General features: G+C 35.7%; 6 protein-coding genes across 6 annotated transcripts; 2 read left to right on the forward strand and 4 right to left on the reverse strand.

Moving 5' to 3' along the window:
* Positions 1 to 206: 206 nt before the first annotated feature.
* Positions 207 to 3,272, reverse strand: C5L36_0C05860 (uncharacterized protein; the record flags this gene model as incomplete). Its single annotated transcript, XM_029466277.1, has 1 exon — positions 207 to 3,272. One exon carries the CDS (start codon positions 3,270 to 3,272, stop codon positions 207 to 209), a length of 3,066 nt encoding a protein of 1,021 aa, XP_029322137.1.
* Positions 3,273 to 3,857: 585 nt separating this feature from the next.
* C5L36_0C05870 (uncharacterized protein) lies at positions 3,858 to 5,288 on the reverse strand (the record flags this gene model as incomplete). The annotated part of the gene is made up of 1 exon (XM_029466278.1): positions 3,858 to 5,288. One exon carries the CDS (start codon positions 5,286 to 5,288, stop codon positions 3,858 to 3,860), a length of 1,431 nt encoding a protein of 476 aa, XP_029322138.1.
* A 551-nt stretch (positions 5,289 to 5,839) lies between these two features.
* C5L36_0C05880 (uncharacterized protein) lies at positions 5,840 to 8,305 on the forward strand (the record flags this gene model as incomplete). The annotated part of the gene is made up of 1 exon (XM_029466279.1): positions 5,840 to 8,305. The coding sequence occupies one exon, from the start codon at positions 5,840 to 5,842 to the stop codon at positions 8,303 to 8,305; it is 2,466 nt and encodes an 821-aa protein (XP_029322139.1).
* Positions 8,306 to 8,634: 329 nt separating this feature from the next.
* Positions 8,635 to 9,717, forward strand: C5L36_0C05890 (uncharacterized protein; the record flags this gene model as incomplete). Its single annotated transcript, XM_029466280.1, has 1 exon — positions 8,635 to 9,717. One exon carries the CDS (start codon positions 8,635 to 8,637, stop codon positions 9,715 to 9,717), a length of 1,083 nt encoding a protein of 360 aa, XP_029322140.1.
* An 86-nt stretch (positions 9,718 to 9,803) lies between these two features.
* On the reverse strand, positions 9,804 to 10,697 carry C5L36_0C05900 (uncharacterized protein; the record flags this gene model as incomplete). Its single annotated transcript, XM_029466281.1, has 1 exon — positions 9,804 to 10,697. One exon carries the CDS (start codon positions 10,695 to 10,697, stop codon positions 9,804 to 9,806), a length of 894 nt encoding a protein of 297 aa, XP_029322141.1.
* Positions 10,698 to 10,993: 296 nt separating this feature from the next.
* Positions 10,994 to 11,594, reverse strand: C5L36_0C05910 (uncharacterized protein; the record flags this gene model as incomplete). Its single annotated transcript, XM_029466282.1, has 2 exons — positions 10,994 to 11,451; positions 11,525 to 11,594. The coding sequence occupies 2 exons, from the start codon at positions 11,592 to 11,594 to the stop codon at positions 10,994 to 10,996; spliced, it is 528 nt and encodes a 175-aa protein (XP_029322142.1).
* Positions 11,595 to 12,076: the final 482 nt, after the last annotated feature.

Here is a 12,076-nt window from a genome sequence, read left to right on the forward strand (position 1 = left end):
CAATCTATTTATTTTTTGTACTGTTTTATAATAAACTTGACGATATTCATTATCATAAGTACATCGTAAAGTTGACAACAGAATGGGATAAATAAATTCAATTAAGTCTATAAAAAAGTTTTGGATAGAAAAGGCAAAAATACGGGACAGTAACAAAATAGAAAAAGACCAAATTAAATAGTTCTAACTGAACGGAAACGCATATTTTAAATATTCATTTCTGCGACTTCTTCCACCGTCGGACATGTACACATTAGGTTTAGATCACCATATGTATCATCAACTCTAGCAACAGTTGGCCATGTCTTAAAGTTCTTTAAATGTGGCAATGGGAAACCGGCTTGTTCTCTAGTATATCCCCTCTTTGACCATTCATCCTCACTAGTCTCTAACAAATCCGATAATGGATGTGGTGAGTTTTTCAAGATAGCACCATCACTTTTACCTTCTTCAACTGCTCGGATTTCCTCCCTAATTGATAGCATTGAATCAATGAATCTATCCAATTCGGCCTTGTCTTCAGATTCAGTTGGTTCAACCATTAAAGTACCTGGGATTGGGAACGACATGGTTGGAGCATGAAAGCCATAGTCTTGTAATCTTTTAGCAACATCAATTGCTTCGATACCGATAGATTTGAATGGTCTTAAATCAATGATAAATTCATGTGCACAATACTTAATTTCAGCAGAACCATCAACTGACTTTTCACCCAAAAACATAATCTTATAAGCATCCTTTAATTTATACATCATGTAATTAGCATTGAGGATGGCAGTTGCAGATGAATATGGGATATTATTGCCACCTAAGCCCTTGATATAAGCATAAGGAATTGGTAAAATTGAAGCAGAACCAAAAGGTGCACTTGAAACTGGATTGATTGCATTCTCAATGTTAGCATTTGAGGTGGCACATAACGGATGTTTTGGCAATAAATCTGCTAAATGCGATGCAACACAAATTGGACCTACACCTGGACCACCACCACCATGAGGAATGGCAAAAGTTTTATGTAAATTCAAATGACAAACGTCAGCACCTAAATCACCTGGAGATGTTAGACCAACTTGAGCGTTCATATTAGCACCATCGAGGTAAACCTGACCACCATGTTGGTGAATGATCTCACAAGCTTCTTTTATAGTTGGTTCAAACAGACCATAAGTTGAAGGATAAGTAACCATAATGGCGGCTAAGTTAGCAGCATGTTTTTCTGCTTGTTTCTTTAGATCAACTAAATCTAAATTACCATTAGATAAACATTTAATTGGGATAACCTTGAATCCAGCCATTGAAGCCGAAGCTGGATTAGTACCATGAGCAGAAATCGGGATCAAAACAATATTTCTGTTGGTTTCGCCTTTAATAACATGTAAATATTGCTTAATAACAGACAAACCAGTATATTCACCCTGTGCGCCTGAATTTGGCATTAAAGTGGTTTTAGCAAATCCAGTGATGTCAGCCAAATCTTCCTCCAATTCACTGATCAATTCCATATAACCTCTAGCTTGGTCTCTTGGGACAAACGGGTGAAGATTGGCGAACTCAGGCCAAGTAATTGGGATCATTTCAACAGTCGCATTTAGTTTCATGGTACAAGAGCCCAAAGAGATCATTGAAGAAGCTAACGAAATATCCTTTTGTTGTAAAGAGTAGAGATATCTCAACATTGCTGTCTCCGAACGATACTTGGAGAAGACCGGGTTGGTGAAGATAACATCCTTTCTTAACCATTCGTTTGGAAATTCTGGTAGAGTAGAAAGATCACTTGAATCTTTTTTTGCACCAGTAAATAGTTCAACCAAATCTACTAAATCATTTTTTGTAACCGTCTCGTCAAATGATAATTGAACAGTAGATCCATTAACTTTGAACAAATTGATGCCAAATTCTTCAACTGCTTTTTTCATTAATTCATCAGAATTAGTACCATTCAATTTGATACATAACGTATCAAACCATGAATTATTGATTATCTCATGATTACTGTTCTCCTTGATTTCTTGTGCAAGTAAGGTTGTCAAGCCATATATCTTGCTAGAAATATTTCTAAGACCATCTAAACCGTGATAAACTGCATAATTTGCAGCAATATTAGCCAATAAAGCTTGTGCAGTACAGATATTTGATGTGGCCTTTTCTCTTTTAATATGTTGTTCTCTAGTTTGCAAGGCCAATCTCAAAGCTGGTTTATTTAATCTATCTTTGGTTATACCAATCAATCTACCCGGCATCCTTCTTTGCAATTGTTTAGTGACCGCAAAGAAAGCAGCATGGGGGCCTCCAAAGCCCATTGGTACACCAAATCTCTGAGATGAACCAAGAACGATGTCTGCACCAAAAGAGGAAGGTGGATGTAATAAGGTTAAAGCCAACAGGTCAGAGGCTACCGATAATAAGCCTTTACTATCATGTACCAAATTGGAAATTGCTTGTAATTTAGTTATCTCTGGAATTTGACCATTACTCTGAGGGTAGGAAACTAAGACACCACAAGTTTGGCTGATATTCTCCTTCAATTCACTAATGCCCTCCTTTGAAAAAAGATCAACTGCCTTAATTTCAATGTTGAGGGTATTCGCTCTACTCTTGAGAACACTATAAGTTTGTTCATGAATATTAACATCAACATAATAAATATTCTTTTTGCCTCTTGAATTGTTAAATGACAAAATCATCGCTTCTGCAGCCGACGATCCTTCGTCTAATAAAGAAGCATTGGCGATTGGCAAGCCAGTCAGATCCGATACAACTGTTTGATAATTAAGTAGACTCTCCAATCTACCTTGAGAAACTTCAGCTTGATAAGGTGTATAGGAAGTATACCATGCAGGATTCTCCAATAGATTTCTTTGAATAACTAGTGGTAATTTTGTACCATAATAACCTTTACCAATATAAGACCTTAAAACTTTATTTTTGGAAGCTAAATGTTTCAGCCTGTCAATCATTTCAGTTTCCGAATAGCCATTTAAGGGCTGAACTTTTAATTTTCTACCTACATAAACAGAATCTGGGATTACATTCTTAATGAACTCCGAGAAATTTTGGGAATTGACATCATGAAGCATGGTCTTAACATCATTGGGATTTGGTCCCAAATGTCTTCTTGGGAAAGTATCTAGATCACCGAATTTATCATTAGCTTGAAACAAACTGCTGTATTTCTCGTTAGAAATATCAACTTTGCTTGAGTTGAATCTTCTCAATGAGATTGCAATTGAAGAAGATTTTGATAAACGTGAATTCTTCAGTAATCTTAGCATTATTCTAAGTTAGAGTCAATAATGAGGGGTTGTTAGCATCAAAGGCAAAACGGGAAAATCTTAAGAGGGGTTATTGCATATATATATTAGTTCTTAATATATACACATATGTGTAAATATACATACATATTGAGAAAACTTAAAATCTAGCCAGAGACTCGGAGTTTTCACACTGTGGTTTGGAGTAGTTGCAAAAGGACAAACGGAAGATTATGAAATGTTGCAAAGTTTTACTAATTAGTATACGTTGTGTCACACTTTTTACGTATGCTGCAAGTGGATATTTGCCAGGATATAAATACTTTTCCACTTATCCACCTATCAAGAAGGGGAATGTGCTAATAACCATCAAAATTGACTCCATCTACGGAGCAAGTCACAAAATAAAATCCCTGCTGACAGAGTCCAAGATGAAGTCAACTAAAATCTCAGAAGTCATTTTTGTGGGGAAGTCAACTTGACTTTACTCAACTGGACTTCTTTCCTCGCTGACTTCTTTTTTGAATTCTTTTATTATTTTGTTTGCTATTTCTCCGTTTATTTATACAGCCTGTCTTTTGGCAATTTGGCTCAAATACATATCGGCTACACTTTACAGGCTTGAAAATGTTTACCATTGTTAATGCCGACCCAATCACCGGTTGGGTTCCAACAGACGTAATTGACTTCCAGATCAGTCTGAAACCTATAAGATGGAAGTAGAGATTTGTTAGTTTGTTTATAGTTGTCAACTACAGAGCCTTTATGAAAATCATAAATAAAGACTTGGCAATCATCACTGCCTGAAAGTAGTTGATTTCTTGTAGGATGCCACGATATTGAATTAACAGGAGCAGAATGATGGGATAACCTATAAACGGGTGTTCCTACATTTCTGACATCTAATACTGATATTGTGTTGGAATCCTGTTCTATAACTGCAATTTGGTTTGCATTATAATTAGACGTTGACAGTCTAAGCAAGCTTCTGCCATTTGTATTGGTGGGTGATGATAGAAGTTTTGAAGTTGAGTCTGTATTTTCATAGATAATTGTAGACTGTTCCAAGTTTCTCAAGTCAAACAACCTAACTGACCCATCAGAAGAACAACTAGCAAACACATTGGTGTCACCAGATATATATTTTACATCATAAACCTCACTATCGTGAGCAATCAACTGAGATTTGGCTACAAATGTCTCTTTGACTAAATTCCATGCAGTGCAAGTAGTATCGATAGAACAAGTTAGAAGATAGTGGGGATCATATCTATTCCAATCAAATGATGTCATTGGTGGTAACTGATTCATATCCAAAATTTTTGAATTTGTTAGAGCCGATTTTTCAAGTAGTTCATTATTGTCGGTAATTTCATATATCCTTAAACATTCTGAAGTGGCTGCTAATAGCTGAGGAGAGCATGATGACGAGCTCATACTTGGATCCCATTGTAATTTAGTTATGGGATACTTCACGCTTTGTTCATATGCCTTACTAAATTTGTAATCGACATCAGCGTTTGAGATTTCATTTTTCGATCGATTCAAGTTTTGATTAGTATCTTCATTAAAGTTAGCTTTTGTGCTTGTTTTTGAATTTGTGTTTGTGTTTGCACTTGTACTTGAATCTGTATTTTTATTTACATTTGGAGTCTGATGGCCATATAAGATTTCCAGTTTATTTGTTGAGCCGTCACGATATGAAGATAATGCTATTTTTGCCGTCGAGGGGTCCTTCCCCGACAGTGACCAATCTAAGGCATATAACGGGTAGGGAGACGTATAACAAGAATTGTACAACTGTGCCTCAGATACGGCAAATGAATCATTGCTGTATTTTTGCTTAGCTGGCAAGTTTTCGTCATAGTAGGAATAGTGCTGGAAATTGGAGAGACTATCCATTGAGGAGTCTGGAGAGTTGAAGGAGTTGTCAAATGTCGTGAGCGGATGTTTGTGGATGTGGGTATACGGCCGCTCCGAAGCAATAGAGGATCTTTTCAGGGCAGACACATGTGGATATGGATACGCCGGTGGCATGTTCAATAGTAGGGAGAGATCAGCTACTGAAGTGAAAAGGGGGAAGGGGCGAAAGTTGGGGTATCTATAGATACAGGTAAAGTGGAATTGGGACTGCCTATAATGGTAATAAAATGAACCGCTTGGCTTGTGTTCAATTCATGGCCATATTTTGTGCCCTCCTCCCCACCAATCTTCACTTTCTCAGCTCCTAATTCCCGACCTCCGACCAGCGACCCCCTTCCCGACTCTCACCGAGTTCACCGAGTTCCCCGCCCCCTTTTTTCCTCACCCAAATTCCATTCTCCGACGAGCCGAGTCTATTTTGCATGACACATGCGCTAGAGAAGCGGTGATTCACGCACAGCCGTGTCTCATGGGACAAACGGCTTATTGTTGTATCACATTTCAATAACGAAATTAGGTTGCATCCAATCCACTGGTATATAAACATATATATCCCCTAAAATTTTTGGTCTTCTTAAAGAATGAAAAGCTTCTTGATGCTATCATTTTGCTTTTACATTTGATTTCCATTTCATCTTATCCTGATTCACTACCAGTATCGCACCATGAGTCTCGTTCACGATCAACACTACCACCCAGATCAAGCATCCGAGGTAATTGTCGCTACGGGAGAATCAATCCGGACGTCTCCTACAGAAAGCACACTTTCTAAAAAATATAACCAGTACGCCTGTATCAGGTGTAGAAGATTAAAGAAAAGATGTTCCAAGGAGCTACCGGTATGTTCAAATTGTGAAAAGCAATCAGAGTGCTGTGAATACGTTGAACGCAAGAATAAACGAAAGTCTGTTTCCACGACTCCATCAAATTCGAAAATTCAGTTGAAAAAAATCAGAGAGTCCATATCAGCAAATGATGCCAATAATAGTAATGCTATTGAAGTTGCAATTACTAAAAATATGGGTGCTGTTAGCAACTCTTCATCATTGTCGGATAACGAGTCTACAAAACTTAGTGCGCCTTCATTAGTGGTACACAATGATCCCCTTGTACCGAACGGACAAGTTAAATTTAATGATCCGTTTTGCCCAAACACCTTAAACAACAACAGTAACATTTTGCTATCTCCAAGTAAAAAATCACTTTCAATTTCCCCACCAAGTTATACGAGAAACTCGCTGATTCAACTTCCTCCAATTCGAAATCGTGCCTTAAGCACACAATCATTCCCTGATACTCTACCTCCTCTATCTACTTACTCTTTACAAAACCAAAGTCAAGGTCAACATCATCACACATTGCATAACCAAGATACTTCTGTAAATGACTTAAATATGTTCAATCTAAACTTGAACTCCCTACCTTCAATCCCACGTCAATTGGTTTCATCATCCCGCTCTCCTAATACCCCTCATTCCCTAAATTCGTTTTCACTAAATCCTTCTACAGAACCGAAAGGTCAACAACAGAATCATCATCTCCAGTCAAAATTAACACCAAAATTGCAACCACGCCCGCAACCCCAACCACAGCAACAACATACTGGTTCTTTTTCTTATACCCAATCAACACCTCTGTTTAATGCACTTGACAGTGATGATATAGAGCTTGAGATTTTTGATTTAGTTTATAGAAAAGTTGGTCACCTCGATGAGACACTGACCTTGTCACCTTCGAACTACAAACTAACAAATCAACTCGAGTTATGTCTCAAATCAATCTTGAAATTTACTATCTTTTTAGATCAGGGGATTGTTCTATCAAACTTGGAAAAATTGAAATCAGACCCTAATCATTACTTTAGCAAAGTTAATGGTGACGGTTTTAAGAATCAAGATGACTATTTCTCAACAATAGAGTTTCTGCTTGTTTTATCAGCCTCCATACTGACTGGTATACAAAAACCGAATCCAACCTTTGAGCTTGATATGAATTTCTTGAAAGCTACCTTCACTTTATCCTACAAAATATTCTCGTTAAACAAATTTCCAATAACTAATATCCAATTGTTAAGACTTTACACCTTGATGCAACTGGTTATATTAATCACCGATTCAAACTCAAATAGAGGATTATGCTTTTACTCAAATTCTATTTTATCTAAATATGCATCCAAGTTATCGTTGAATCGGAGTTTGAAGAAATCAAATATTGATAATATTTCATTGTCTGAAATCGAATATACTTACAGATTATTTTGGTCAATATTCATTTTGGATTCAATGATTTCTTCCACGACATTCCAACAACCAACCTTTAAGTTAAATGATATTGATATACCTTTGCCGGTTCCAATAACGAAAGATGAAGAGACTAGAATTATTATTCAGAATATCGTTATTAATATGACTAAAATCCAATCAAAGTTGATTTCTGATCTTTATGTTGTTAATCCGTTAAATGATAATGATAACTCTCAAAAATTTGTTATTCTATCTTCATTCCGTCAAGAAGCAGATTATTGGTATAACGAGTGCCGGATTTCTTTATCCAAATTATCAGACATTAATAATTCAGAAAACTCAAATTCTTTATCTTACACTAAACACTTACAGTATTTTGCAACATGGATCTCACAAGAATATTACTATACTTTGACTTGCTTGTTTAAATCGTCGAATATGTTTCCCAAACCTGATGAACAAAATTTCACGGTTATATCAAATGCTACATACCAAAATACCTTATTAATTAGAGATATCATCATTAACAAAAAGGTTCCAAATTCATTATTATTTTATAGGTATGTTAATACAAGTGTTTTTTTAATTGTTTCTATTTTGAAGGGTATGTATTCGATTAATGAAACTAAGATTTTAGTTTCAACAATGATAGAAATTTGGAATTCCAAGGATATGTCATTATCTAAAGTATCAATTGGCTTGGTTGAATCAATTTCAGATTTGCTACATTCGCAACTGAAAATCGAAAACAACAATGAATTCTTCAAACCAAATTTACATATCTTTGAAAAGGTTAAAGCCTTGTTAATTGCTTTAACTCAGACTGTAACTAAATATGGATATTTGAATCCTCAGGACATCGAATATCTACACTCACTAGAGTTTTAGAACTCTAATTCAAATTTTTCTAAAATATACTATTCCCTTTGCTGCTTTTATCCTTACATTTTTTGATTGTCACTCTCTTTTCTCCTTATTATTTCCTATATACTCCTCACATTCTATAGATTCGGTGTTGCCTCAAGTTTTTCAAAACAATATTCATCCAGTACCATAATTATTCCTTTTTTTTCGCGTAAGTTACCAACAGGATTACCTGCGAATCGATATTATCACTATTTCAAAATTAATTTACTTAAGTGTAATTGTGCTTTTATTATAAATAAATAAATTATACAGTTCAGCTCAAGAAGAAACAACCACACATCTGAATACCTATGCACAAACAACCAACTTCATTGGAAGTAAAACGACATACATTATGCCATAAACGATTTTTATCTTTACTACCAAGTAAATTCCAATCTGAAGATAGTAATAGATTAGCAATAGCATACTTCTCATTATCTTCACTTGAACTCTTGAATCAATTGACAATCTTCAAAGTTGATGAATTAGAGGAGTTTAAGTATTATATCTACAAGCATTATATTGAAGACGATCAATTTGCAGGATTTAGAGGATCGTTGACATACAATGAAAGTATAAGATCAATAGATTTGGCAGCTACCTGTTTTTCCTTACAATGTTTGTTAGTTTTAAAGGATGAGTTAAAGGGAGTTGATGTAAAAAAGGTAATGAGATTTGTTCAAAACTGCCAAATGCAAAACGGTGGATTTACAAATAATTTCCTGATATCAAATGATGATAAGGATTTAAGGTATTGTATGATTGCCACTACAATTTCAAAGATTTTACTGAGAGATTTGCATTATATTCAAGATTGGATAAATATACCAAAATTAGTAACCTACATATCTGAATTGCAAAACTATGATGGAGGATTTTCAATGTACCAAGGTGATGAATCTCATTGTGGAATGGTTTTTTGTGCAATAAATGCATTATCAACAATTGAGTATGACTTCTCTAGTGATGAGGTTAAATTTGATTCTTTGCTGAATTTTTTGGTTCATCGACAGATATACTTTAATTCATTTAATGAAGCAGAATCGATTGAAAATGAATATATGGATATGGATGATAATGGGGGATTCAATGGACGCTTGAATAAATATGGAGACACCTGTTATGTTTTCTGGGCTTTGTCCTCATTGTCTTTGATAAATAAAGAAGATCTGATTGATCAAGAATTAGCTTTGAATTTTCTACTGAATAAAACACAAAATAGTAATATGGGTGGCTTCAATAAAACAACAGATGCTGATGAATTGCCAGACCCTTTGCACTCGTTTCTTGGATTATCTGCACTTAGTATATTAGAATATCCTATGACTGGAAAAATCAATTGTAATTTAGTCATACCAGAAACCAGTTATACTTTTTGGAAAAATCTATAATTTCTTTCTCAGTTACTAAAATCGGTTATACTGCTTTCAGTTGGAAAATAAAAACTAGTTAGATATATCTATATATTTGTGGATATTTACAATTTCACCAACTCTTCATATATACACCATGCAATAGCTGCGCTTCCTGCTTTCCTCAGCAACCTCAATGACAATCCATTAAAGAAGTGGAAGAAACTTTCTTTGTAAAGTTTAATTGTTGTTTGAGTGAATGTTTTATAAACTTGCGGAGATAGTTGCATTCTTGTTTTGATGGTATCAAATGGTGCGGTTATTACCGTTGCTGAAATAGCGGCAATGACAGCACTTGTGGAGTTAATAATTCCCGATGATAAATGATCAAGTTCTTTGGTATTCCTACCGTCAGCAGCTTCATTCAAGTTTAGAATCTTTGGTAACACTGATTTCAGTTGTTCGTAAGATGATATATATAAGCCTGCATATGGTGCATCTCTTAAACATGTTGCACCAAAACCTCTGAAAAAACCGTTGATCCCTTGAGTTTGAAAAATGTCGATGAGTGCCTCTTTAATACTCCTGTATTGATAAATATTCGATTCAAATCGGATTTTAACTACTGTTATCGGCATAGTGAGCAACCCGACAACTGATCTAGATACCATTCCTGTGATTATATTCTCATATGCCGTGAGTTTTGGTAACTTTGATGAAACGTTAAAGATTGGTGATTTTTCACCTCTCAACTTTGAGATATTACTTCTGGCTAAATGTAAAGTTGATAAGTATAGCCCACTTCCAACAGATGTACGTATAGCACTCGGCAGAGTGCCTCTCCATAGTTGTTTTAATGATGAAATATTGTTTAAAACATTTGTCAATGAACTGTCCTTACTCTGCTGAACTCTTGTTTTAATCAAATCCAACGGTTGTAATGCTACAGCGGAAGTTAACCCCCCTGCAAATCCCGCAACAAGGTGTCGAGTTGTTTTCTGTTTCTTTCCATCTGCCATAGTATTGATTTAATGCTATTTCAAATGAATTTACATGTGGATTGATCCACAAACGATACGTACTTAAGCCTTGTCCTAATTCTCTTGCCTTTTGATAGGTTGATTTTTCCCTGCGCTTACTTCAATTTCCTTTCATACTTTCAACCAATAATTGCAAATATCCCTATAAAGCTACAAAATTATGTCGTTTACACAACTATCTTTCCACATTCCTGTAAGTATATAAATGCGTTATTTGTATATATATTTCCTTAAAAGTTCAAAATTTCTGGAAAAGTTCATCAAAAATCTTAAATTCACCAATCACCTCCGTCAAAGCCGCCTCCGTCAAAGTTTCCTCCGTCAAAGTCACCCCCGCTATTGTCAATATAAACATTCTCCGTATAATGATCATTATCTAAGGCTTCTCCCAACAAAAGACCCCCCATGGCACCCAGCGCTGCACCACCTAGCATGCCACCCATCCCAGATTTACTAGATTTCTGGGGTTGTTGCACTGTATATGGTTGTTGCATGTAGGGTTGTTGTACGTATGGTTGTTGTACGTATGGTTGTTGTACGTATGGTTGTTGTACGTATGGTTGTTGTACGTATGGTTGTTGTACGTATGGTTGTTGTTGAAAACCCCGCTGGCTTTGAGTTGGTGGGGCGCCTGGTCTATCATAAGCAGGAGGATTGTTATCTGGAGGAAAGGTGGTACCTGGTGGTGCTTCCCATTGTGATTTGCCGGTGGATTCGTCGACGTAAAACCATTCTATAAAAGTGGCAAAACAACAGTTAGTAACAATGTACTGAATCTGAATTGTCTTCAAGCATCTTTTACTTACCGTTATATTTCTCATCCCATACAGCCACCCAGCCTTTAGGTACTTGTGGTTTTCTGTTACGGTCTCCCATTATAAGATATGTTCGTTGTGGTAAGAGGAAAGCAGCATATGTCGACTAAAAGCAGCATAGCTACTGGGTCTTCAATGTGATGGTCGCTTAAATTTATCCATAGAAAAATGTGTACGCTTCTTACCATCTCCACACACTGTGACAAGAATATTCCAGAAAATGTTTGATAACCTTTTAGTGATTTACTCCCGAGCTGAGGAACGTAAACCTACTTAAAGGTCAACTTTAAGATGAACTAGCTAATGCTTGCGAATTCAAGACGTGTCTATGTATGATATATTCTTAAAGTTATTTTGTTATACATTCAGCACTCCCTTCACTAAGGGAGATTTTCACCCGATACTATACAAACTTCACGATACAAAAGGAAGCTTGTCTTTTCAAAAAAGTTTCAATAATCTATCCAACATTTCTTAACCACGTATTACTTTTACATTAAAATTGTATTATTATGAAACTAAAACTATAATCTATAACAGTTT

The sequence above is a fragment of the Pichia kudriavzevii genome, chromosome 3 (assembly GCF_003054445.1).
Source record: "Pichia kudriavzevii chromosome 3, complete sequence".
Taxonomy (NCBI): Eukaryota; Fungi; Ascomycota; class Pichiomycetes; order Pichiales; family Pichiaceae; genus Pichia; species Pichia kudriavzevii.